Source organism: Oryctolagus cuniculus, chromosome 12, assembly GCF_964237555.1.
Source record: "Oryctolagus cuniculus chromosome 12, mOryCun1.1, whole genome shotgun sequence".
Lineage (NCBI taxonomy): Eukaryota > Metazoa > Chordata > Mammalia > Lagomorpha > Leporidae > Oryctolagus > Oryctolagus cuniculus.
Genome location: NC_091443.1, coordinates 15778864 through 15802885, shown reverse-complemented (window position 1 = coordinate 15802885; position 24022 = coordinate 15778864). Strand labels below are relative to the sequence as shown.

General features: G+C 38.4%; 2 protein-coding genes and 1 non-coding gene across 3 annotated transcripts in view; all 3 read left to right on the top strand.

Annotated features, from left to right (window-relative positions):
* Positions 1–24022, top strand: part of GABRB3 (gamma-aminobutyric acid type A receptor subunit beta3) — a 416113-nt gene that overhangs the window by 76353 nt on the left and 315738 nt on the right. The gene's annotated exons all lie outside the window — the stretch shown is intronic.
* Positions 15151–15295, top strand: LOC127484051 (small nucleolar RNA SNORA48). The gene has a single exon (XR_007910832.1). It is a non-coding gene; the product is annotated as a small nucleolar RNA SNORA48 (small nucleolar RNA).
* LOC100341294 (eukaryotic initiation factor 4A-I-like) lies at positions 15598–16642 on the top strand. Its single transcript, XM_051823017.2, has one exon. It carries the CDS (start codon positions 15642–15644, stop codon positions 16482–16484), a length of 843 nt encoding a protein of 280 aa, XP_051678977.2. The 5' UTR covers positions 15598–15641; the 3' UTR covers positions 16485–16642.

Sequence of the window (24022 nt, the reverse complement as noted above, 5' to 3'; positions counted from 1 at the left end):
ATTCTCCATTTTGATTATTTTCCTACCTGCTGTATCATTTATTAAAACCATGTGTAAAATTTGGTCTTAATGAAGATGGTTGTTTTCTAACAATTGTACTTTTTTTTTTTTTTTTTTGACAGGCAGAGTGGACAGTGAGAGAGAGAGACAGAGAGAAAGGTCTTCCTTTGCCGTTGGTTCACCCTCCAATGGCTGCCGCGGCTGGCGCGCTGCGGCCGGCACACCGCGCTGATCCGATGGCAGGAGCCAGGAGCCAGGTGCTTCTCCTGGCCTCCCATGGGGTGCAGGGCCCAAGCACCTGGGCCATCCTCCACTGCACTCCCTGGCCACAGCAGAGGGCTGGCCTGGAAGAGGGGCAACCGGGACAGAATCCGGCGCCCCAACTGGGACTAGAACCCGGTGTGCCGGCGCCGCTAGGCGGAGGATTAGCCTAGTGAGCCGCGGCGCCGGCCTATTTTCTAACAATTGTACTTGTTTTAACTATTAAAGCTACCTTATTATTTTGGTAGTCTCTAGTTCCTTATTGGTAATTTATTTTTTTCCAGGAAGCTGAATTTTATTTTTTTTTTCAATTTTTATTTAAGAAATATAAATTTCCAAAGCACAACTTTTGGATTATAGCAGATTTTCCCCCCATAACCTCCTTCCCACCCGGCAACCATCCCATCTCCCACTCCCTCTCCCCTCCCATTCTTCATCAAGATTCATTTTCAATTATCTTTATATAGAGAAGATCAACTTAGTATATAATAAGTAAAGATTTCAACAGTTTGCACCCACACAGATACACAAAGTATAAAGTACTGTTTGAGTAGTAGTTTTACCATTAATTTGCATAGTACAACACATTAAGAACAGAGATCCTACATGGGGAGTAGGTGCACAGTGACTCCTGTTGTTGATTTAATAACTGACACTCTTATTTATGACATCAGTAATCATCTGAGGCTCTTGTCATGAGCTGCCAAGGCTATGGAAGCCTCTTGAGTTCACAAACTCCGATCTTATTTAGACAAGGCCATAGTCAAAGCGGAAGTTCTCTTCTCCCTTCAGAGAAAGGTACCTCCTTCTTTGATGGCCCATTCTTTCTGCTGGGATCTCACTCACAGAGATCTTCCATTTGGATTTTTTTTTTTTTTTTTTTTTTTTTTTTTTTTTTTTTTTTGCCACAGTGTCTTGGCTTTCCATGCCTGAGAAACTCTCATGGGCTTTTTAGCTGGATCCAAATGCCTTAAGGGCTGATTTTGAGGCAACAAAATGGAGGAATCTGGAAAACATCATGCTGAGTGAAATAAGCCAGTCCCAAAGGAACAAATATATGTTCTCCCTGATCGGTGACAACCAACTGAGCACCTAAAAGGAAACCTGTAGAATTGAAATGGACACTATGAGAAACAATGACTTGATCAGCCCTTGTCCTGACTGTCGAGAAACAGCTTACTATTTTATTCCTTTTTTGTTCTACTTAATACCATTGGTTGAACTCTTTAATTAATACACAATTATCCTTAGGCATTTAAATTTAACTGAAAAGTGATCCCTGTTAAATGTAAGAGTGGGAATAAGAGAGGGAGGAGATGTACAGTTTGGCTCATGCTCACTCAGACTTACCCCTAATGCTAGAAATGTGCCAGGGGATTCCAATTCAATCCCATTAAGGTGGCATGTACTAATGCCTTCTTACTAATCAAAGTGATCAGTTTAAGTTCATAATTGATCATAATGATAGGATTAAGTGTCAAAGGGATCACATAAACAACACTAGTGTCTGCTAATAATAACTGATAGAATTAAAAAGGAGAGAACAATCCAACATTGGAAGAGGGATACACATTAGACTCATAGAATGGCAGATGTCCTAAACAGCACTCTGGCCTTATTAGTAATTTATTCTATCATATATAAGCCTATACATAATTTTTGTATTTAAAATCTGTACTGATGCCTACATAGTTATTTTATATTGATGTCTGAATGTTGTAATATTGGAGATTCTTCTGTGCTTAAATTTTTTTGACCAATAACTGTCTCTTTCATGGTGTCTAATTTACTTGATGTTACAAAGTCTTATATTAGATATAGAATTTATAAGCTGTAATTGTAAATATTTGTCTCTGATGGGGACTTTTTTTATTCTTCTTGTGTTAAGTTTACCAACCATTAATCTAAATTTTTATTGTTCTAGATTTTTCATAACCATGAGAATGAAAACTGATTTCCAAACTCTAAAGTAGTCTCTTGGCCTAAGATTTCCACAATAAACAATTCTTGTTCTTTCCACTTCAGCCTTTTCCTCCTCCTTTGTCTTCCTCTTCTGTTGCTTCTTAGTCCTGTTGTTTTTCTCCAGAAACTAAAGCAGAAACAATTTTCCTAAAATCTTCTCTCTGCTGGAAAGCAGCTTCTTATATGGCCAAGTTTGTAGAAGTCTGTATGTAGAAATATCAAGCTGAGTCCCCACTTCCCTTGAATCCAATGCTTAGTTTCCATTTCTCTGAGGTAAGTACTCAGTCCTTTCAGATTACTGTCTCCTGTATATTTGTTCTTGGGAATTTAACTTTCTAATACACACATTACTAAATGAGTAGCTTTGTCATCATTTTCCCATCATGTACTTTCATTGTGTTGGTAGTCATTTTAGAATCCAATTATAATTTTGGAACTAGAACTCTATATTCTAGTTTTATACCTTTTGAATGTCCCTTGTAAATAGAAGCGTTTGAATTTCTCTCTTTCTGAGGCTGCAAGGTTAGCAAAAGTAAATAATTGATCTTTAATAAGTGCTTCAGTGTTTTGATGTTAAATCAGGGATTTACACCATATCAACTATGTTTTATGAGCATTAAGTGGCCAGTCTTGTGTAAATCTAGTGATCACTCAAGTTTTCTCTATGAATGAGAAACATAAAAAATTTATGTAGTTCAGTGGAAAGCTCAGTAGACACCATCATGATCACTTTCTAAATGTAGATGTTATTACCCACTATATCAAATAATTGGTGAGGGGAGAAATATGAACCAGAGCCTCGTCTTAGGGTCATAGCTAATAGCTAATTGTCTTGGGGAGAGTGACACTCAAGTCACAAGTTTATCAACAATAAGGAGAAATAAAAGTACTCTTACTCATTTACCTTGGGCTTCGGTATGTCATACATACACAATAGTTTCTCACTGTGACTTAATGATCTTTTCCTGGGGACTAATGACACAAATCAACTTGTGTATTTCCCTTCCATTTGGGTACTGTGATGACTAAATGTATGTGGTATTTAACTGGAATGCCCAGATGGCCATCCAAACATTTCTAGATGTGTCTGTGAGAGTGTTTATGGAAGAAATTAGCATTTGAATTGATACAGTGAGTATAAAAGTTGGCTCTAACCTTTATGGATGAGTATAACCCTACCTATTTAGGGTCTCAGTAGGACATAAAGGTGGAGTAGTGGGGGGGATTTTTTTCTCTTAGAGTTGGCAGATCTGTCTCTTCTGCCATCAGACATCAAGTCTCTTGGTTCTTGGGACCTTGGAGTTGGATTAGGACTTATATTATTGATGAAGCTGGTCTTAGATTCCTAACCTTGAGCTGGAACTATGTCATTGGCTTTCCTGGTACCTCCTAACCTACATGGTGCCCGAGTCAATTTCCTATGAGAAACTTTTCTTGGTATCTATGTGCCATCTTTGAAAAAGCACTTATTAAGATATTTTGTTGATTTTTCTACTGATTTTTAGAAATGTTTTATATATTTTTAGCATAGGATCTGTGATGACTATAATTGTTGCAAACATTTTTTCCCATTCTTTGGCTTTTGATAAAATTCTAAATTTAAATTTATAGTCTTCCTTTTTTAACTTTTGCTGTTCACTTGACTTGGAATTGATTTTTGTGAGTGGTGTGAAGTTGGGAATAAGTTTTACCATTTTGATATGAATGCCAAATTATTGAAAAAGAGTATCCTTTCACCTTTGCATTGAACCTTGTATCCTGACAAGGGATTATATATTTCTGTCTCATTGGTATGTTTGTCCTATCATCAAGATTTAAATTACCATATCTTTATAATAAATCCTAATATAGTCAAGTAAGTCCTTATTTAAGATTATCTTGGTTATTTTTTACTCTCTTATTTATGTCTAAAATTTAGAACTAGCTTATAAGATTTCACTTTTAGAAAACCTGCTGGGATTTTATGAAAATTTTTTTAAAATTTTATTTAAGGCATACAAGTTTCATATATTTCATATGTACATATTTAGGAACATAGTGACACTTCTCTTACCCTCCCTTCTGCCCACGCTAAAACTCTTCTCCCTCCCCCTCCTATTCCCACTCTTAGTTTTTACAAAGACCTACTTTTGCTTTCCTTTGTACTCATAAGGTTAACCCTACACTAAGTAGAGTTCAGCAAATACTATGAAGAGAAAAACAATGTTCCTCAACTGTAGAATCAAGGGCTGTAAACAATCATCAGCTCTCAAAATGTCTATTTCACTCTAATACATTACATTTAGATACACCATTAGTTACCAGAGATCAGAGAAAACATACGACATCTGTCTTTTTGGGACTACTGATGAAAAACTAGTATTATTAGCCTTTCATTGAACGTGATACATTTCTTGATTTATATGGATCTTTATAGATTTTACTTCATAATGTTTAATGGATTTCTGTGAGATGGATTTGAATATTGATTGAATTTCTTCTTAGTTTACTTGATGAGTTTAAACATTAATATAAATGGTATATATTTAGCATTTCATCCTTATTTTTGCCTTGTATACAATGTCCTTATTAAATAAATAAGCCACTGATTTTTAAAACTGATCTATCCAGATCTTTTATTAGATTAAAAATGTTCCTTTAAATACCTCATGTGTGTGAATGATCATTCAGTTTTTTTATATTTGTTGAAATGAGAGTAAGATTTATTAATTTGTTGTATGAGTGAGCTACAAAATTGATTTTCAGATGGTAAATTAAACTCAGTTTCCCAAGTTGGTCTTACTATGCATGGCCCTTTAAAACATTGCTGGATATTTTTTGATAATACTTATTTGCATCTCTGTTAATGAGGAAGATTGTCCAGGACTTTTCCCTTGTTGAAATTTTCATTTAGCTTTTGATGTCATGGTTTGGCTTCATAAAAATGGTGGAAGATATTTCTTTCCTTTATTTTTCCAAAGAGCCAGGGAAACATCTGTTTAAGGTCTTCTGAAAATATCTGTTAGACTCTGAGACAAGAGTGTTCTTTATAGGCCTTAATTATGGATTCAATTTCATTATTAATGATGGTATTCATTTTATATTTTAATGTATCAGTTATGTGAAATGTGTTTTTTTTTTTTTTTTTGACAGGCAGAGTGGACAGTGAGAGAGAGAGACAGAGAGAAAGGTCTTCCTTTGCCGTTGGTTCACCCTCCAAAGCCGCTGTGGCTGGCGCACCGCGCTGATCCGAAGCTAGGAGCCAGGTACTTATCCTGGTCTCCCATGGGGTGCAGGGCCCAAGGACTTGGGCCATCCTCCACTGCACTCCCTGGCCACAGCAGAGAGCTGGCCTGGAAGGAGGGCAACCGGGACAGACTCCGGTGCCCCGACCGGGACTAGAACCCGGTGTGCTGGTGCCGCAAGGCGGAGGATTAGCCTAGTGAGCCGTGGTGCTGGCCAAAATGTGTTTTTCTAAGAACTTATCCATTTCTATTCACCAGTGAAATTTTAACATACAGTTTTTCATAATATACTTTTATTATTATATTTTAATATTTAATTATATTATTATATTTTAATATTTACAGAGTCTGTAGTGATTACACTTTTCTATTAATAATAACAGTTATTTGTACCTTCCCTCTTCTGTTTATAATTAGTCTTGTCAATGATATGTCATTTTTATTTTTTTCACTTCAACTTATAGCTTTCTTGATTTTTTCTACTGAATGTTGCTTTTACTTTATATGCATTTCTTTTCACTCAGTGCTTAATTTGATTTTCTTTTTATAACTTCTTGCTTTCCAGGCTTATATATAGTTATACATATACAGTTATAAACTGTTATAGGTATATTTATTTTGTGTAATTATGGCTTTATATATATATATATATACAGTCAAATAACCTTAAAATCTTCCAAAACCATAGCTTTTGCAGTCTCTTGAGGTGTGGAAATGGCATATAATTTATCTTTCAATTAAAGTATTCTGTCATGGATTTTTCTGCAACTTCTGAGATATTTGGAAATCATATTTTTAATTTCCAAATATTTTGAGATTCTGCAAGCTTTCTTTTTAGTATTCTTTGGGAATTTTGTTTGCAAGTGTTTTGGTTTTGGTTCTCATTTCCACAGTACTGAGACCATATTCCATATCATTCTGTGATGTGCTCTAAGTAGATTCTGTTGTCACAAGGTACAATATTTTCTGTGAGTGGTCATATAAATTTAATCAATTTTAAGGTTGAATTTTTAAAATTTTGTATATTCACTTTTTCTTTTCAATTGTTCTAAAAAATCAGATACTGAGAGAAATAACTAGAAGTAACTAGAACCAGTTGAGTGGATTTTTTTTCTGTTTTTCTCATTGGTTCTGACAATTTTGGCAATTTATATGCAATTTTTTGAGTCTTTTTTTGAGAAACTGAAAATTTGTCATAATTATGCTTTTCTAGCAAATTATAAGATACTTCTTTTTATCTCTAGCAATACTTTCATTGTAAAGACTATTCATTTGATAACAATATAGCAATACAGGCTTTTTTTGAAAGATTTATTTATTTATTTGAAAGGCAGATTTACACGTACACACACACACACACACACACACAGGGAGAGAGAGAGAGATACCTTCCATTCACTGGTTCATGCCACAAATGGCTGCAATGCCAGGGCTGAACCAGGCTTAAGAAGCCAGGAGCCAGAAGCTTCATCAGGGTCTCCCATCTGGGTTCAGGGGCCCAAGGACTTGGGCTGCCTTGTGCTGCTTTCCCAGATGCATTAACAGGGAGCTATATCAGGAGTGGAGCAGCCAGGACTAGAACTGATGCCCACATGAGATGCAGCTGCTTAACCTGCTTTGTCACAATGCCAGCCACTTAGATATTGGCTTTCTTTTAGTTAGTTTTTATGTGGTCTATCTTTTTCCATCCTTTACCTTCATTATAAACATTAGTAAGGATGTGCAGCAACTGGAAATCTTGTTCACTAATAGGAATATAAATGAATCTAATTACTTTGGAAAGTTGCTCAACCTTATCAAACAAAATTAAACATCCATATACACTGTAAAGCAGTACTACTTTCAATCCTAGCTATAAAATATAATTGTATGAGCAGACATCCCAAATAAAACATGCAGAATATTCTTTTTATAAAGATTTATTTATTTGAAAGAGTTGCACAGAGAGAGGAGAGACAGAGAGAGAGGTCTTCCATCCACTGGTTCACTCCCCAAATGACCTCAATGGCCAGAGATGCTCCGAGCCAAAGCCAGGAGCCAGGAGGTTCCTCTGGGTCTACCCATGCGGGTTCAGGGGCCCAAGGGCTTGGGCCATCTTCTACTGCTTTCCCAAGCCATAGCAGAGAGCTCAATTGGAAGTGGAGCTGCTGGGACTTGAACCAGCACCTATATGGGATGCTGGCACTACAGGTGGCAGCTTTACCTGCTACGCCACAGTGCCAGACCCAGAATATTCTTTTTAAAAATAGCTCTTATTTATAAAGAGAATAAGTTTCATGTATTTCATATATACAATTTTAAGAGTATAATGATGCTTCCACCCTACCATCCTCCCACCCCTTGCTCACACTCTCCCTCCCCCTTCCTCTTTTATTTTTCTTTTAATTTTTGCAGTGACATATTTTCAATCTACTTTTTAATCACAGGCTTAACCATTCACTAAATAAAGCATTCAACAAGTAGTAGGCTGAAAAACCATTGTTCTTTACGAGTGTAGATAAACAATAATCATATTTCAGATTGTCAGTTTTGCTCATATACATTAAATTTTTTTGTACTCTGTATATTTGTCACCACAAATCAGGGAAAAAAATATATATATGATATTTGTCTTTTTGGGTCTGGTTTATTTCACTAAGTGTAATTATTCACAATAGCCAAACTTTGGAAACAACTCAGTTATTCTTAATAGAATTTATAAACAAATTATTGTATGTATATTCATATAAACACCATATGACAATAAAAAGAATGACTGTTCCAGGTAACAATATGAAAAAATCTCTTATAAGAATGTTACACACAGAAGAATATTTATTGTCTGATATCATTTATATAAAGTTCAAAATACGGCAAAGGAGGATCCCTGCTGTGGCACAGTACTGGCCACAGTCTCTAGTGCCGGCATCCCATATGGGCACTGGTTGGAGCCCCCGACGATCCACTTCTGATCCAGCTCCCTGATAATGCTTCTGGGAAAGCAGTAGAAGACAGCTCAAGTCCCTGAGCCCTGGGGTCCTGTCACCCACATGGGAAACCTAGGTGAAGCTCCTGGCTCCTGGGTTTGGCCTGACCCAGACATTGCTATTGCAGCCATTTGTGGAGGGACATCTGATAAGTCTTGTCTATTCTCAAGTCAAAGTAGCTGGTCCACTAAAACAATAAACCGTAACATTAACACAAGCAGCATTCTACCTACAGCTTGTGGAATGGGAGTGAATTTTACAAATCCAATTGATGAGATAGATAAAAATTTACCAATGTTTCCTTTGTGGTTTATTGGATTTGTTTCTTATATCATCCAGGACTTGATTTGGAGGATTTTTGACAATCTTTATTTACTTAAATTAAATGCTCACTATTTATTTTCCTTGACTTTTTCGAGGGAGATGAAAGCGTAATACTTATTTTGTGAATTCAGGAAGTTAAGAAACAGTTTAACTTACATAGCATTTCTATCATACATAACCTGAGGAAGACATTTAAAATGAAGTACCATAGAAAGCACTTAGTTTTCAAGGAAAAATGTATACTTTATTGCGGCAGTCCTCTTCATCTCAGCCTTAGAAACCTGAACACCTTACTATCCTCTCCATAGGTCCTTTGCCTTCTCTGTGAGACAGAATGCACATCTTCTCTGCACAGCTGAGGCGATGCATTATATGTGTATATGAAAGTCCTTCAACAGATACTAAGCTCTCCATAAATGAGAAAACATCACCTCATTACTGTAATTCTCAGGCTACCTGTTCCTACTCAAAGATCATTTTTTCTTGGATTATTTAAGAATTTTCATAACTAAAGGCTTGTATTAATATTCCACATAACAACATATGTTTGTAAGTTTAGGCTATTGACTGTAAAGAATGTGCAGTTAATGCATCATTTTATTGTCCTTTGAGTATTGTTTGATCACAGAAGGTCACAAACACACTCAGTAAGCCAGTAGGGGCCCAGCTGACATGAGGGACACTGGTCACCTGTGTTCTGTGGCTGTGACCCCAGAGACTTGGTTCCCCTCTGCAATCTATCCTTGCCTAAGACGCAGCAGGTTCTATCCCTTTTCTTGGCCCAACAATTAACAGAGAGCACAAAGATTCAGTTTGCTTGCTATTTCTCTTAAACATATATTAATTTAAAATGGTGAAAGGAAGATTTAAAGAGCCCCCAAATCCTGCTGTTTCTATTTCAGGCAGAAACCACCATTTTATTTGGAGATTTTCTCAGATTTTTTTTTAAACTTATCTGCTTTTATTTACTTTTTTTTTTAACGATTCATTTATTTATTTGAAAGAGTTACACACAGAGAGAGGAGAGGCAGAGATAGTAATATTTTATTTATCTATTATTTTAAAGATTTGTTTATTTATTTGAAAGTTAAAGTTAGAGAGAGAAGGAGAGGCAAGAGAGAGAGAGAAAGAGAGAGAGAGAGAGAGAAAGGGAGAGATCTTTCATCCCCTGGTTCAATCCCCAGATGACAGCAATGGCCAGAGCTGTGCTGATCCGAAGCCAGGAGCCAGGAGCTTCCTCCGGGTCTTCCCACTTGGGTGCAGGGGCTCAAGGACTTGGGCCATCTTCTACTGCTTTCCCAGGCCATAGCAGAGAATTGGATTGGAAATGGAGCAGCCGGGACTCAAACCATCACCCATATGGGATGCCGGCACTGCAAGCGGTGTCCTTACTGACTACACCATAGCAGTGTCCTGGTAGTAATAATTTAAATCTGATTAGAGATCACTCTCCCACTGTATATAATGTAGCTGCAGTTCTAGCCTCTTTTAATATAAATGCCTCAAAAATGAATACATGGGTTATAAATTATTCAGCTTCTAATACAGATTTTATTTAATGACTAGTCTATGAAATGTGTAAATAGTGGGGAAAGTTTTGAACAGACCTAAAGCATCAGCTTGCTTTTCTACCTACTCGGATATTTTTACTATGTATCTGGCTACTTCTCCCAGAAGTTTGCATTTCTTGAAGTGTGCATTAAAGACTCCTACATGACCTATTTATATAACTCACCTATTCAAAATTCTGAACTTTGAAATGCTCATTTGTTTTAACTGGGAAAAACACGGTGAATAAGATCAATTGAGCATGGTGCATTTTGTATCAGAAATGAAATTTTACTTTTGAAGTCAAGATGATCAATCTTGAGTGAGAATTTACATGAGAATTTGGGGCCTAATTTGGCCCCTTTAAAATTTTTGGTGGGACATAGAAAGTATAAAAATAAGCAAAAGGTGAAACAAAGGCACAAAATCAGCAATGAAATAAAGCACCAATTTATATAGCTCCCACGTAGGAGGGTGCTTAAGTGATCAGAACAGTCAGGGGTCACTTAGAATCTCTTTATTTCTTCTTTTTTTATTTATTTGACAGGTAGAGTTATAGACAGTGAGAGAGAGAAACAGAGAGAAAGGTCTTCCTTCTGTTGGTTCAACCCTAAATGGCTGCTACGGCTAGAGCTACGCCGATCCGAATAGAATCTTTCTTGAAATAAGCTGGGTACTGGTTCTTAGTGTCTATTGCTAGTAGTAAACTAAGTGGCTTCTATCCCTTCCAAAATTCTATGTAAGTATATTGACAGTTAATACAAAGTATTTTTAATACTTGTAAACCTTTAATTTTTCAGAGTTTGCAGGTGTGGTCAGAGGCTTTTTTTTTTTTTTTTTTTTTTTTTTTTGGCTTGGCTTGGCTTGGCACAGAAATAGGACAAGATGCATGTGACAAAGGGAGATTGCATCCCTATTCTAACTTAGCTGCATCTGGCTTTTAGAGCCTAAAACATTATCCAATTGTTTAGTTAATATTGGAAATAATTATATATAATCATAATCATGTATAAGTAATACAGTTTTCTGCTGGAGAGTATAGCAATTGCCATAAAATTGCAAAGGCATAGGTTATGGAAGGTGCCATGAATGCTTACAAGTCAGTGTCTTCCTGTCTGAGGAAGCATTGCTAACCCCATGCTACAAAGAAGAGTTATTCTGAAATAAGGTTAGGTACTGAATACCGGCTGGGTTTAGGACTAACATGTGGACACAACAATATATCTGTCAGATTTTCAGTCTTTCATTTGATCAGGCTCCCAATTTCCAACTCATTTTCTCTTGGGGGGAATTTCATTCACACTCTTGCATGACTGGGAAGAGTAATATCTTAAAATATTTTTGAAGTGTTGTATAAGCAATTATTTGAGGAATGCTTACATTGTGAAGTCATTGATTTACTTCCAGACCTGTTCTCTGAAGACTAAAGTTGCACGAAGAGAGATAACACACTCTGGAGAAAATCAGGCTCATCTATATGTCTGCAGGTTCCTGCCACAGTGAAGCAAAGCAGAGCCTTAGGCGCCTTCCCCAAGTCTCTTCTGAGCTCAGACTCTGACCGTCGGCACTTAATGCACAGAACCTGGGCACTCATTCTTGGGTCTTCACAAAGCGCACAGCACCTTTCATTGCCCTTCCCTGCTCTGCCTGGTTTCTCTCCCACAATGCTAATTTGTGTCACCTCCAATACTGACTGCTGCCAAGCCAGTAAGGCAGCATGTGCTTTCTGCTTTCAGTTAGAGCTTTGTAGAAACTTGGCTGTGTGGGTTTTGCGCAGATCCACATACTTTGTATACTTACACTCAGGTACTCAGCCTTGTGGCTGTAGAGTTTGGGTCTAAGAGCAATTCATTTGGTGCAATTTTGGTGCCCCATTGTCTCCTGGGAACCTCAGCCTCTTTGCATGACACATGTCGTAGGATTCGCTATTCCCCTATAAGAAAATGAACTCTCAAAAAGAGTTTCTCTGACCCAAGCTCTAGATGTGCCCAGATTGAATCCCAGAGAGATCAGAGATTAGGTTTAAACTGAAATCCTTGCTGCAAGAGTTTATTTTTTAATCAGAATAATTTCTTAACCACATATGACTCCAAGAATACACATTTGTAGTGTTTATTTCCTCTAATTGCAAGAGAAAGTGTCTACTAGTCATACAGAAAAAGAAAATACAAAATAAATAATTTCAGGTTAGAAGATGTAAATTTATGGCAGAAAATAAACAATGGTCTATTGTTTGTCTTACTACAAAATTTTAAAATGTCAGTTTTTAAAAAACAATGAAAAGTGTAGAGCCGACGCATTGGCTCAGTAGGTTAATCCTCTGCCTGCGGCGGCAGCATCCCATATGAGCACCGGTTCTAGTCTGGCTGCTCTACTTCCCGTCCAGCTCTCTGCTATGGCCTGGAAAAGCAGCAGAAGATGCCCCAAGTCCTTGGGCCCCTACACCCATGTGGGAGAGCCGGAAGAAGCATCTGGCTCCTGCATCAGATTGGCATAGCTCTGGCCGTTGAGGCCATTTGGGGAGTGAACCAAAGGACAGAAGACCTTTCTCTCTGTCTCTCCCTCTCACTGTCTGTAACTCTACCTTTCAAATAAATAAATAAAATCTTTAAAAAAAAAAGTGAATTGAAAACAGAAAACTTAGAGATAAGGACCCTGCTTATTCTTTTTTTTAAGATTTATTTATTTTACTTGAAAGTCAGAGTTAAACAGAGAGAGAGAGAGAGCGAGAGAGAGAGAGAAATCTTCCATCCGCTGGTTCTCTCACCAATTGGTCGCAACGGCTGGAGCTGTGCTGATCTGAAGCCAGGAGCCAGGAGTTTCTTTCGGTTTCCCACAAGGGTTCAGGGGCCCAAGGACTTGGGACATCTTGTACTGCTTTCTCAGGCCACAACAGAGAGCTGGATTGGAAGTGGAGCAGCCGGGACTTGAACTGTCGCCCATATGGAGTGTCGGCACTGCAGGTGGCAGCTTTACCCACTATGCCACAAGGACCCTGCTTATTCTTGAACAAAATAGATAGTTAGTTGTTCCATCTGTATAAAAGCTACATATTGAAAAATGTTTCTTTTCTGCCCTTCAAAATATATACTTCTTCAAAAATTAAGTTATTACTGAGCGATGATTTGCAATGGCCTGATAGAAGTGGAATACTCTTAAGAGACATTACTGATCCCAGGCTGTAAAGCCAGCATGGTAACTGAGATTCATTTCTCTACCAAGAGATGTCCCTTATTTGCAAGGCTCTATATCAGACATGTTTCAGATTTTGGATTTTTTTGGATTTGAGAATATTTGCACATAAAAACGGTATTTTGGGAATGCGATCCAAATCTGTAGACAATTTGTATGTATGTGTATATGTATATATATATATATATATATATATTCCTTATACACAAATGGTCTGAAGGTACTTTCATGCAGTATTTTTCAGTGTACCTGTGTTTCCACTGCACTGCCTACACAACTACCTTCTCAGATCTTGTGTCCTAGGGGATCAGGAAGGGGCAGCTGTCACAGACGCGGGAACAGGGACAGGAAAGCTCTCCCTGCCTCCTGCCCTCCGGAGTATGCGCTGTTCTTTCTTATCTGATTTTACTTCATCCACAGCACAGATCAGATCTGTGCTTCCTCAGCATAGATCTGCATTTTATTTTTTATTTATTTCCATTTGAGGAGAAGATATTTTAGTCTATTCACAGCCTGATGTTTCTGTTTACATTACGTTATTTAAAATGTTGTACAGAGTAGTCCTTTCTGCATTAACATAAAAATTCAAACATAATTGGAACTAAGTAAACTTTTTCACAGTTCCACACTGTATTTCTCTCCCAATGAAGGAGACAAATCGTCAGCTTACTAGATCTCTAGAAGTGTGTCACATCCCTAGGAAGCATTCAACAACTGGTAACTGTCATTAAAATTACCACTATAATTATTTAAAAACATGCACACGTATGCCTAAATGAGAGGCTATTGTGCATAACAGAATTACCTAATAAAGAGCTTGATCAGATAACCAGAGGATATATTATGTGGTATGGTACTAATAACACCGTGTTAATAGCAAAACTGAAATATATACAAAAAAAGGATCACGTCATGATTGGGTGGCCAGTTAGGCTTCATGAAGCCAGGCTAAATTTCTTCAGTTAGTGCCAGCGTAGTAATAATCTTTATGAGGAGGGGAGAAAATGATAATTCACAGCTTTATGACCAAGTTTTCAGGGTGATGCCTGAGGGTAATTTGGCTCTTAATAATCAGAAACACAAAGGAACATTAGTCTAATAACTAAATGTTAATATTCTTTATTTGATGCTTGCTACTTGATCCATTTAAAAATCTCTTCCTAATTGAAAACTAAAGAAAAACACCCAGTATTTTAATGGATTGTAAAATTTATAATAATATAAAACCAGTTATTGATGATTGATATCCTTTTCAGAAAAATATGCTTTAGAATAGTGTTATTGTAAATTAATTAAATACTATTTCTCAGAACTTTAATGAAGGTAAGCTGTTTATTTATTTATTTATTTTTTCTTGCCTTTCACTGATTTTTCAGTTAAAAACTGTTTTCACCCATGGAAATGCTTCAAAAGCATTATGGAAAAATGGAATTAAATGATGATTTTATATAAAAAGTTTATTTTTATTTATTTGAAAGGCAGAGAGAGAGAAAGAGGAAGAGAATGAGAGAGAGGTATCCTTCTAGTTCATTACCCAAATGCCAGGGCTGGACTAGACTGAAACTGGGAGTCAAGTGCTCAGTCCAGGTCTTCCACATGGTAACAGACACCCAATCATTTGAGTCATCACCTGCTGCATTCCAGGGTGCACATTAGCAGGAAACTAGAATTGTCACCCCTGGCAATGGGCGAAGAGACACCTCGTTCGTGGTGCTGCCCTTATATCAGTCAGGGGCAGAGCAGATGTGCAGTCCTTTGTTCATCCTAGCTTGATGCCTGTATTGGTGGCCAGAGCTGTTTCATGCCTAGGGCACAAACCCTAATGGTAGAAGTGATTATTCTGATGGGAACCAGGCGCAGATACTGTAACCAAGAAGTGATAGTAAGCCTGTTAAGACTGAACGGGTCGTGTGGCTTGTGTTTGGGGGCAAGTGTGTTCTTGGCCATGTGTGTGTGTGTCATGTGGCTCTTTAAACTGGCTACGAAGGAGGTAAATGGACCACAGTTTTCAGAAGCTGAGGGTTCAGTTACATGTATCATGGTTGTTGGGAAGACCAAATCCATGGAAAAGTGAGATGGGACCTGCCATGGTTGTAGCTAACAGTTGCACACCCACCTTTCTCTGGTTCAGATACAAAAGGTGGTCACGGCATTAGGAGATTACATGGGTGCGTCCTGTCACGCCTGCATCAGGGGCACCAATGTGCGTGCTGAGGTGCAGAAGCTGCAAATGGAAGCTCCGCACATCATCGTGGGCACCCCTGGCCGCCTGTTCGACATGCTTAACCGGAGATACCTGTCTCCCAAGTACATCAAGATGTTTGTACTGGACGAAGCTGATGAAATGTTAAGCCATGGATTCAAGGACCAGATCTATGACATCTTCCAGAAGCTCAACAGCAACACCCAGGTGGTTTTGTTGTCAGCTTCAATGCCTTCCAATGTGCTCGAGGTGACCAAGAACCTCATGAGGGACCCCATCCAGATTCTTGTCAAGAAGGAGGAGCTGACGCTGGAGGGTATCCGCCAGTTCTGCATCAACGTGGAATGTGAGGAGTGGAAGCTGGACACACTGTGTGACTTGTACGAAACCCTGACCATAACCCAGGCTGTCATCTTCATCAACACTCGAAGGGAAGTCGATTGGCTCACTGAGAAGATGCACGCCCGGGACGTCACCGTCTCTGCCATGCATGGAGATATGGACCAAAAGGAGCGAGATGTGATCATGAGGGAGTTCCGTTCTGGCTCTAGCCGAGTACTGATTACCACTGACCTGCTGGCCAGAGGCATTGATGTACAACAAGTTTCTTTAGTCATCAACTATGACCTTCCCACCAACAGGGAAAACTATATTCACAGAATTGGCCATGGTGGACGCTTTGGCAGTAAGGGTGTGGCTATTAACATGGGGACAGAAGAAGATAAGTGGACTCTAAGAGACATCGAGACCTTCTACAACACCTCCATTGAGGAGATGCCCCTCAATGTTGCTGACCTCATCTGAGAAGGGCTGTCCTGCCACCTAGCCCCAGCTGGGGTTCAGTCCTCAGGGGCTGAGGAGCAGCAGGAGGGGGGAGGGGAGGGAGCCAAGGGATGGACATCTTGTCATTTTTTTCTTTTTTTTTTCTTTGAATAAATGTCACTTTTTGAGGCAAAAGGAAAAAAAAACTAGAATTGAAAGCAGAGGTGGGAGTTAAATCAAAACACTCTAGTATAGGATGTGGGCATCCCAAGCAGCATCCTTACGTCCTGATCAAAAGTCCACTGCAATACACTTATTTTGTTGAAAAAACAAATTTGAAATTTCTGTATAGTTTCTTCATAAAATACATTTCCATTAAATATATGAAGTGCTCTAAAATATTGAATAAGGCTGAGAACAACTAGCACCTGGAGAGATATCACTTGCAGTGACACAAACTAGAGGACTCAAACTGCTCATGGGAAGGAATCAGAAAAGGCACATAGATGTTTGAAGACCTGCCCAAAGACCTCAGAGACCTTACAAGGAAGTGAAGAATTACAAGGATAGAAGCCCCCGGTGTCATGCTGGAGAACAGTAAATGTACCATTTGTCATTAGATTCTGATGAAATAACACAGAATGGCTACAACTTGGTCCAAGAATATAACCTAGGTTTAAGATTTGGAAATCAATGAGAGAAGTTAAATATAACAGAAAAATCTAAAAAAAGATTATGCCAAGAAAATGTAAGAGGAAATTTACTTAACCTGAAGAAATATATGTTTTAAAAAACTGACAGAAGATTTCATATTTAGTTGATGTCCCAGAAATGTTTCATTTCACATGGGGGAAAAGAGAAAAAAGTCTCATTTCTATCTAGCATTGTACAATGAGAATAAAAATGCAATTTAAAATTTCAAAAATAAAAAGTAAATTATTGTATTTGTGTCATATTGTGTTCATAAAAAATCCAAAAATATTACATTATAGAATTAATCATTATGTTGAATAGATTGCTAATATGCAAATAAGTAAACATCAATTTTGATTTCAATATCCTGTCAATATGTAAGTGAACAAAATCAACTGCACTCTTGACCTAGTAGACAATTCTACAACACTGCAGTCAGAGATTACAGGATATCCTTTTTCTCAGGTGTACATGCTGCTTTCTCTAAAATAGAGCATATGCCAGACCTCTAAGTAATTCTCAATAATTTAAAAGACTTGAATCATATAGAATATATTCTCTGACCACATGAAATTAAATTAAAAATTAATAGCAAAGCTTTCTGAAAATTCCCCTAAGTATTTGAAAATCAACAACATTTCTATATCATTCACAGGTCAAAAAAATAAATCACATGGAAAATTGAGAATTCCACTTAAATTGAATGACATTGAAAATACAAGGTGTCTTCAAAATGTTAATGAAAATGTGTAGTATGAAGAAATATGCATGGATTTTAAAAATGCATCAAAATAAAGTTGTACTCTCTTGTTGTAACATGTCTGAACAGGATCTAGTCTGAGACATGAAGAAGGGTGAGACACCAGTTTGAAAAGAGCCCTTATCAGAGCAACATAGATTCTGCTCAAGTAGAAGCAAGAACACACACCGAAACTGTGATGGAAGGTTGGATGAAAGATTGGGAAAAAGTTTTGATACTCTGGGAAAAGTTTAAGGAGTTACTATCTGAAAGAAATCAGCAGTTGACAAATAAGTAAGTCATTTTAGGAAGAGATAAGATAATGGTGAGCAGGAAGTCTGCAGCAGCAAACTCTTTTTTTTTTTTTTTTTAATTTTTTTGACCGGCAGAGTGGACAGTGAGAGAGAGAGACAGAGAGAAAGGTCTTCCTTTGCCGTTGGTTCACCCTCCAATGGACGCCGCGGCTGCCCACAGCACACCACACTGATCTGAAGTCAGGAGCCAGGTGCTTCTCCTGGTCTCCCATGGGGTGCAGGGCCCAAGCACTTGGGCCATCCTCCACTGCACTCCCTGGCCACAGCAGAGAGCTGGACTGGAAGAGGGGCAACCGGGACAGAATCCGGCGCCCCGACCGGGACTAGAACCCAGTGTGCCGGCGCCGCAGGCGGAGCATTAGCCTGTGGCGCCGGCCGCAGCAAACTCTTCACATCAATTTGTGAGGAAAAAAATTTATCTTGTCGGTGCCTTAACTAAGAGGACTGATGGTTAAGAGCAGAAACCACAGTCAACATAGATACCTCAGTTGGTTAAGCGTACACATTCTAACTGAAAAACTAAGGTTGAGCAAACTCTGTTCAGCAGGTGTAAACATTTTTACACCCAGATTAACTGCAGACAAGAGCAGAATTTTCAATGGAAATCTTAAAGAAGTGGGATGAAGACTGTGGGCATGCCTTGAAGAATTCTAACAGGAGCTGAAGCATAGCTTGCGTGGCATGATCCGGAACACACAGCACCAACAGAGCAATGGCTACCGAGGGGTGACTGTAGTCCTGTCAAGAGCAAAGGTCATGGCGACAGTTTCTGGGGATGCTCGGCATTTTGCCTGTTGACTTTCTAGAAAGCCAAAGGGAATGGACATCTGCTTCTCAGGAGAGTGTTTTGAGAAAGTGACTCAGAGCTTTAGCAGAAGAACAGGTGGCGAAGTTTCACCAGAGAGTCCTCTGCACATGGCTGTGCTCCTGTCCATTTCTCTCATCAGACGAGGGAAATCTTGTGGCAGTCTCAATAAGAGACCGTGAGGCATTACCCTTACAAGTCCCAGTTTGGCACATTTTGACTTGTTTTTGTTTCATAAACTTAGAGTCCTGGGGCAGTTGTTGTTGCACATCACATTAAGCTGCCACATGGAATTCAGTTCCCTGCTAGTGCCTGGGAAAGGAAGATGGCCCAAGAACTTGGGACCCTGCCCCCCTACATGGGAGACCTGGATGAAGTTCCTGGCTCCTGGCTTCAACCTGGTCCAACCCCAGCTGTTGCAGACATTTAGGCAGTGAAACAATGGATGGAATCTCTCTCTCTAACTCTGTCTTAGAAAGAAAGAAAGAAAGAAAGAAAGAAAGAAAGAAAGAAAGAAAGAAAGAAAGAAAGAGAGAAAGAAAGAGAGAAAGAAAGAGAGAGAGAAAGGAATCTTAAAGACTTGAAGGCCCCCGACTTTTCTTTAGTGAATTATGTAGAAAAGACTGCAAAGACTCAGCTAAATTCTCAAAACTGTCAATTCCTTAGGGATGGACTAAGTGACTGATAATCACTTAACAAAATCACTTAACAAAAATGTCTTAAAGTTGATGGAATCTATGGTGAGAAATAAAGTTTATATATTTTATTTTAATGTTTTAATTCTATTTTTCAGTCACTTTTTGAAGTCTTTTCATAAAGCACATTTAAATCTGTGGGGTAAAGAGAAAGCAGTATTTGGGTAGATGAGCAAACATCTAAATTCACTTATCCAAGATTTCACTTTCAGAAGTTAAATTTTTTTTAAAGACTTACTTATTTTATATGAAAGGCAGAGTTACACAGAGAGCAGAGAGAGCAGAGAGAGAGAGGTCTTCCAATTACTGGTTCACTCCCCAACTGGCTGCAATGGCTGGAGTTGCATCGATCCGAAGCCAGGAGCCAGGAGCTTCTTCCGCGTCTCCCACATGGGTGTGGGGGCCCAAGGACTTGAGCAATCTTCTACTGCTTTCCCAGGCCATAGCAGAGAGTCGAATTGGAAGTGAAACAGATGGGTCTCGAACTGGCACCCATATGGGATGCCAGCGCTTCAGGCCAGGGCATTAACCCATTGCACCACAGCATCGGCCCCAGAAGTTAAATTAAAAAAAATTTTTTTTGTATCTGAAAAACAAGAAGAAAGGCAATAATAATTATAAGATAAGAATAAAATAATGGAGCCAATATTGTGGTGTAGCCAGTAAAGCCACCTCCTGTGACACTGGCATCCCATGTGGGTGGTGGTCCATGTCTTGGCCTCTCCACTTCCTATCCAGCTCCCTCACAATGGCCTGGGAAAGCAGCAGAAGATGGCCCAAGCATATGGGCTCCTGCCACCCATGTGGCAGACCTGGATGAAACTCCTAACTCCTGGCTCCAGCCTGGCCCAGTGCTGGCCGTTTTGGCTAACTTGGTAGTAAACCAGGTGGTGGAAGAGCTTTCCATGTCTCTGTCTCTCTCTCTCTCTCTGTAACTCTGACTTTTAGATAAATACTTTTTAAAAAAAGAACAAAATGAAACAGCAAACAAATAAAACAGGAAAAATAAGTAAAATTTGTTCCTGAGCAAAGGTGAATATCAATTGTTAAACCTATAGTTGGGCAAGAACTTAAGTGCCACTATTTTTGACAGACATTTCCTTCTCGATGAATTGTTGAACTAAATACTTTTTGTGCTGTGCACTTTCCCATATGTGTTACAATGAAATGCTTTTAGACATAAAAATAGTTATACCTATGTATAATAATATTTATATAAGAATATATCTGATAATATTGAAAGTGGTATAAAACCTGGGAGGCCTTATATACACTACCCAGCTTCAACTACTATCAGCTCATGGCTAATCTACTTACAAATTTACCCTTGCCCACTTATCTTATCCCCCTTTTTTCTCTCAGTGTTACTTTTAAGAAAAACTAAGGATCACAACCTTTTGTCCATAAATTATTCATTTTATCTTTAAAACACATGTATGCTTAAGTGGAAGTTATGTGGAACCTAAAACACCATTGAACTCATAGAAGTAGAGCGGAATGATGTCTAACAGAGGCTAGGGATGGTGCTGAGGTGGACCAGAAAAGGAGAAACATTATTCAAAGGGATCAAGGAATTGGATAGATGGGAGAAAGGGTTATGTTATCTATTGCACACTAGGATAATTATAGTTAATATTAAATATGTATATTTCAAAAGAGACAGAGAATGGATTTTAATAGCTCATCACAGTGAAATTATGTTTGAGGTGACAGATACATTAATGAGTCGGATTTGATCATTCCATAATGAATCTATGTCATGAAATATCACATTATACTACCTTAATATACATAATTATAATTTGCCAATTAAATAGTACATTTTAAAAATCAAATTGCACAAATACTTGCATTATTATGCTATTTTAAAAGGAATATTTTATGTACTTATTATATTTGTTTTTTGGCAATTGGAGAGTCCCAGAAACTTACACATCAAGTCATAAAGTGCTTTGCTTCTCAAAAAGGAAGTAGAATATGGTTTTCTTTCAAGGTATAATGTATGACACTCTGCTCTCCCAGGAACATATAATGGATGTCTTGAAAGCCATTTCAGTCTGTATTTAAAAATAGGAATTCTAATCCATCTAGTGATGTTCATGTCTTTTGGCAACAAGGAAGGAGATATTTATGTCTGGTGGTTTAAACACACACACACACACACACATACACACACACTCCAGAAATAGTTTATTGTAGATAAATAGGGAATGAATAAATAAGTAACTGTTAATCTGTTTTCCACTGATATAACAAAATACTTGAGGCTGAGTACATTATAACAAAACAAGACTTATTAAGCTCACAGTTTTGGAGGTTGAAAGTCCAAGATCAGGTGGACTCATTTTCTTGGCTTTTGGTGTGGGCCCCCTTGGCTGCATCAGAACATGGTGGGTGAAATTGCAGTGGAGGGGCACCTGCAAGAGGGAGATTCAGTCATTTGCTGGGACATGAAGCCAGAGAGCTATTTAGGGCCAGAATTACTCTTTATGGGAACCCACCCTCAAGGGAACTGACCAGGGAACTCTAGGAACTACATTATCCCTTCCTAGTGCAAGGTCTTAATGACACAGTCACCTTTCGCCAGATCCATCCCTTTGACGTTCTACTACTTCAGCCTCACCACACTGAGGACCAACCTTCTGTTGCATCAATCTTTGGGGGACAAACTGCATTTTGGGGGAACATGCATAACAGTGAATAAAAGAGCTGAGCAGGACAGAAACAACATGTCCAATGTAAAAATGCAACCTACCTTGAGCTCATATTACAGGTAGAGCACTGTAAAAGTGCCCAGAGAGAGCATAGAACTATAAAGACCTGGTCCGTCTTAGAGCACGTATGGTGAGAATGATGGCCCTTCCTAACAGCCAGTTGACACATACAAAACGTCAACCTCAGCTTGAAGGGAATCCTGAAAAGGAAGCTCAATAACTACAGTGTGAAATTCAGTTTCCTGGCAAAGAAAGGCAAGCTGCTCTGGCTTGACAAGTGGCGAGGAAAAGGAAAGCAGTGGATTACTTTTGTGCTCTTTATTGTCTTACAAAACATGTTCAAGGGTGCTCCCTGGGCTTGCATTGCAATATGAAGTCTGTCTTCCCTCCCCTTCCCAGCAAGATTATCCATCAGGAAAATAAGTGTCTTGTGGACATCCACAATATATTTAATGAAAAATGTATCTGCAGGGTTTGGATGAGGTCAGGTGTTGTGTGCTAGATATTTCAAGCCTGGTAAATGAGTTAATTTCTGAATGAAATGACATTCAAGTTGTGTCAAATTCAGCTGTATTGATTCAGTAAACCATGACGGTTTTTTTTAAATATTAGAAAATTAAGAAAGTATTCATTTTTGTGAGAAGCAAGATTATGCTGGGTGATCGCTGGGTCCTATTTAAAAACACAATAATTTATTGATTGAAGAAAGACCTAATTGATATTCATATGTAACCAATATTCTGTTGGGATGGAAGAGGTAAAAATACACCACATAGCTCTGCACTGAATCGGAATGGAGTAAGCGTTACAAACGATGTGTAAAGTGCCAAGGGAATGTAGTCTCACACTAAACTCTTCATTTTAGTCAAGTATTTACATTCTTAGGCTTTATAGCTGTGCTTGCTAAATGTGGTTGAAATTCTCACTTTGTCAACATAATGGAGATATCTAGGGATGGGTGTATGTCTGAAGAATACTTCTCTTTTCTCAAAGGAAAGGTACCACCCACTGCAATGTTACCTTTGTTAGCTCTTGGGTTTGTTTTGATTGGATGTTTTCCAGGCTTAAGAATTCTGAATTACTGTCATCTTTTGAAATAATGCCATACTAATTCAAATGCCAGCATAAATTAAAATACTTCTTTGGTGCTTAGAAGAAATTAACATCAAAGAGTCACACAGTTAAAAAGAAACACATAATGATTTCTCCTAAAGTAATGAAGCCTTGGAGTACACATTCAGTGGATGAAGCTGTTGTAGTGACTATAATAAAATGACTCTGTAAACTGATATTCCTAGAACTGTTCACCAAAAATGAATTGGTAGTGGAGAGTAAAAGTAGGACAAATTGGAAGGTCAGACAGATTTGGGTTCAGAGGCTGAAGTTTGACATTATTAGATGGGGGATCTTGGTCAAGTGATTTTTAAACAAATTTTAAAATTAATTGCAAGGAGGAAAGATATTTCATCTACTGGCCCACTCCTCAGATGCCACCCATGGTTGGACCAAGGTGCAACCAAGAGCCAGGAATTCATTTTGGGTCTCCCACATGGTGGCAGGGACCCACCTGCTTGAGTCAATACCTGTTGCCTCCGGGGTACACATTAGCAGGAAGCTGAA

Excerpts from the sequence above, each read along its gene's own strand:
- LOC100341294 (XM_051823017.2), top strand. The coding sequence starts at position 15,642 with ATGGGTGCGTCCTGTCACGCCTGCATCAGGGGCACCAATGTGCGTGCT.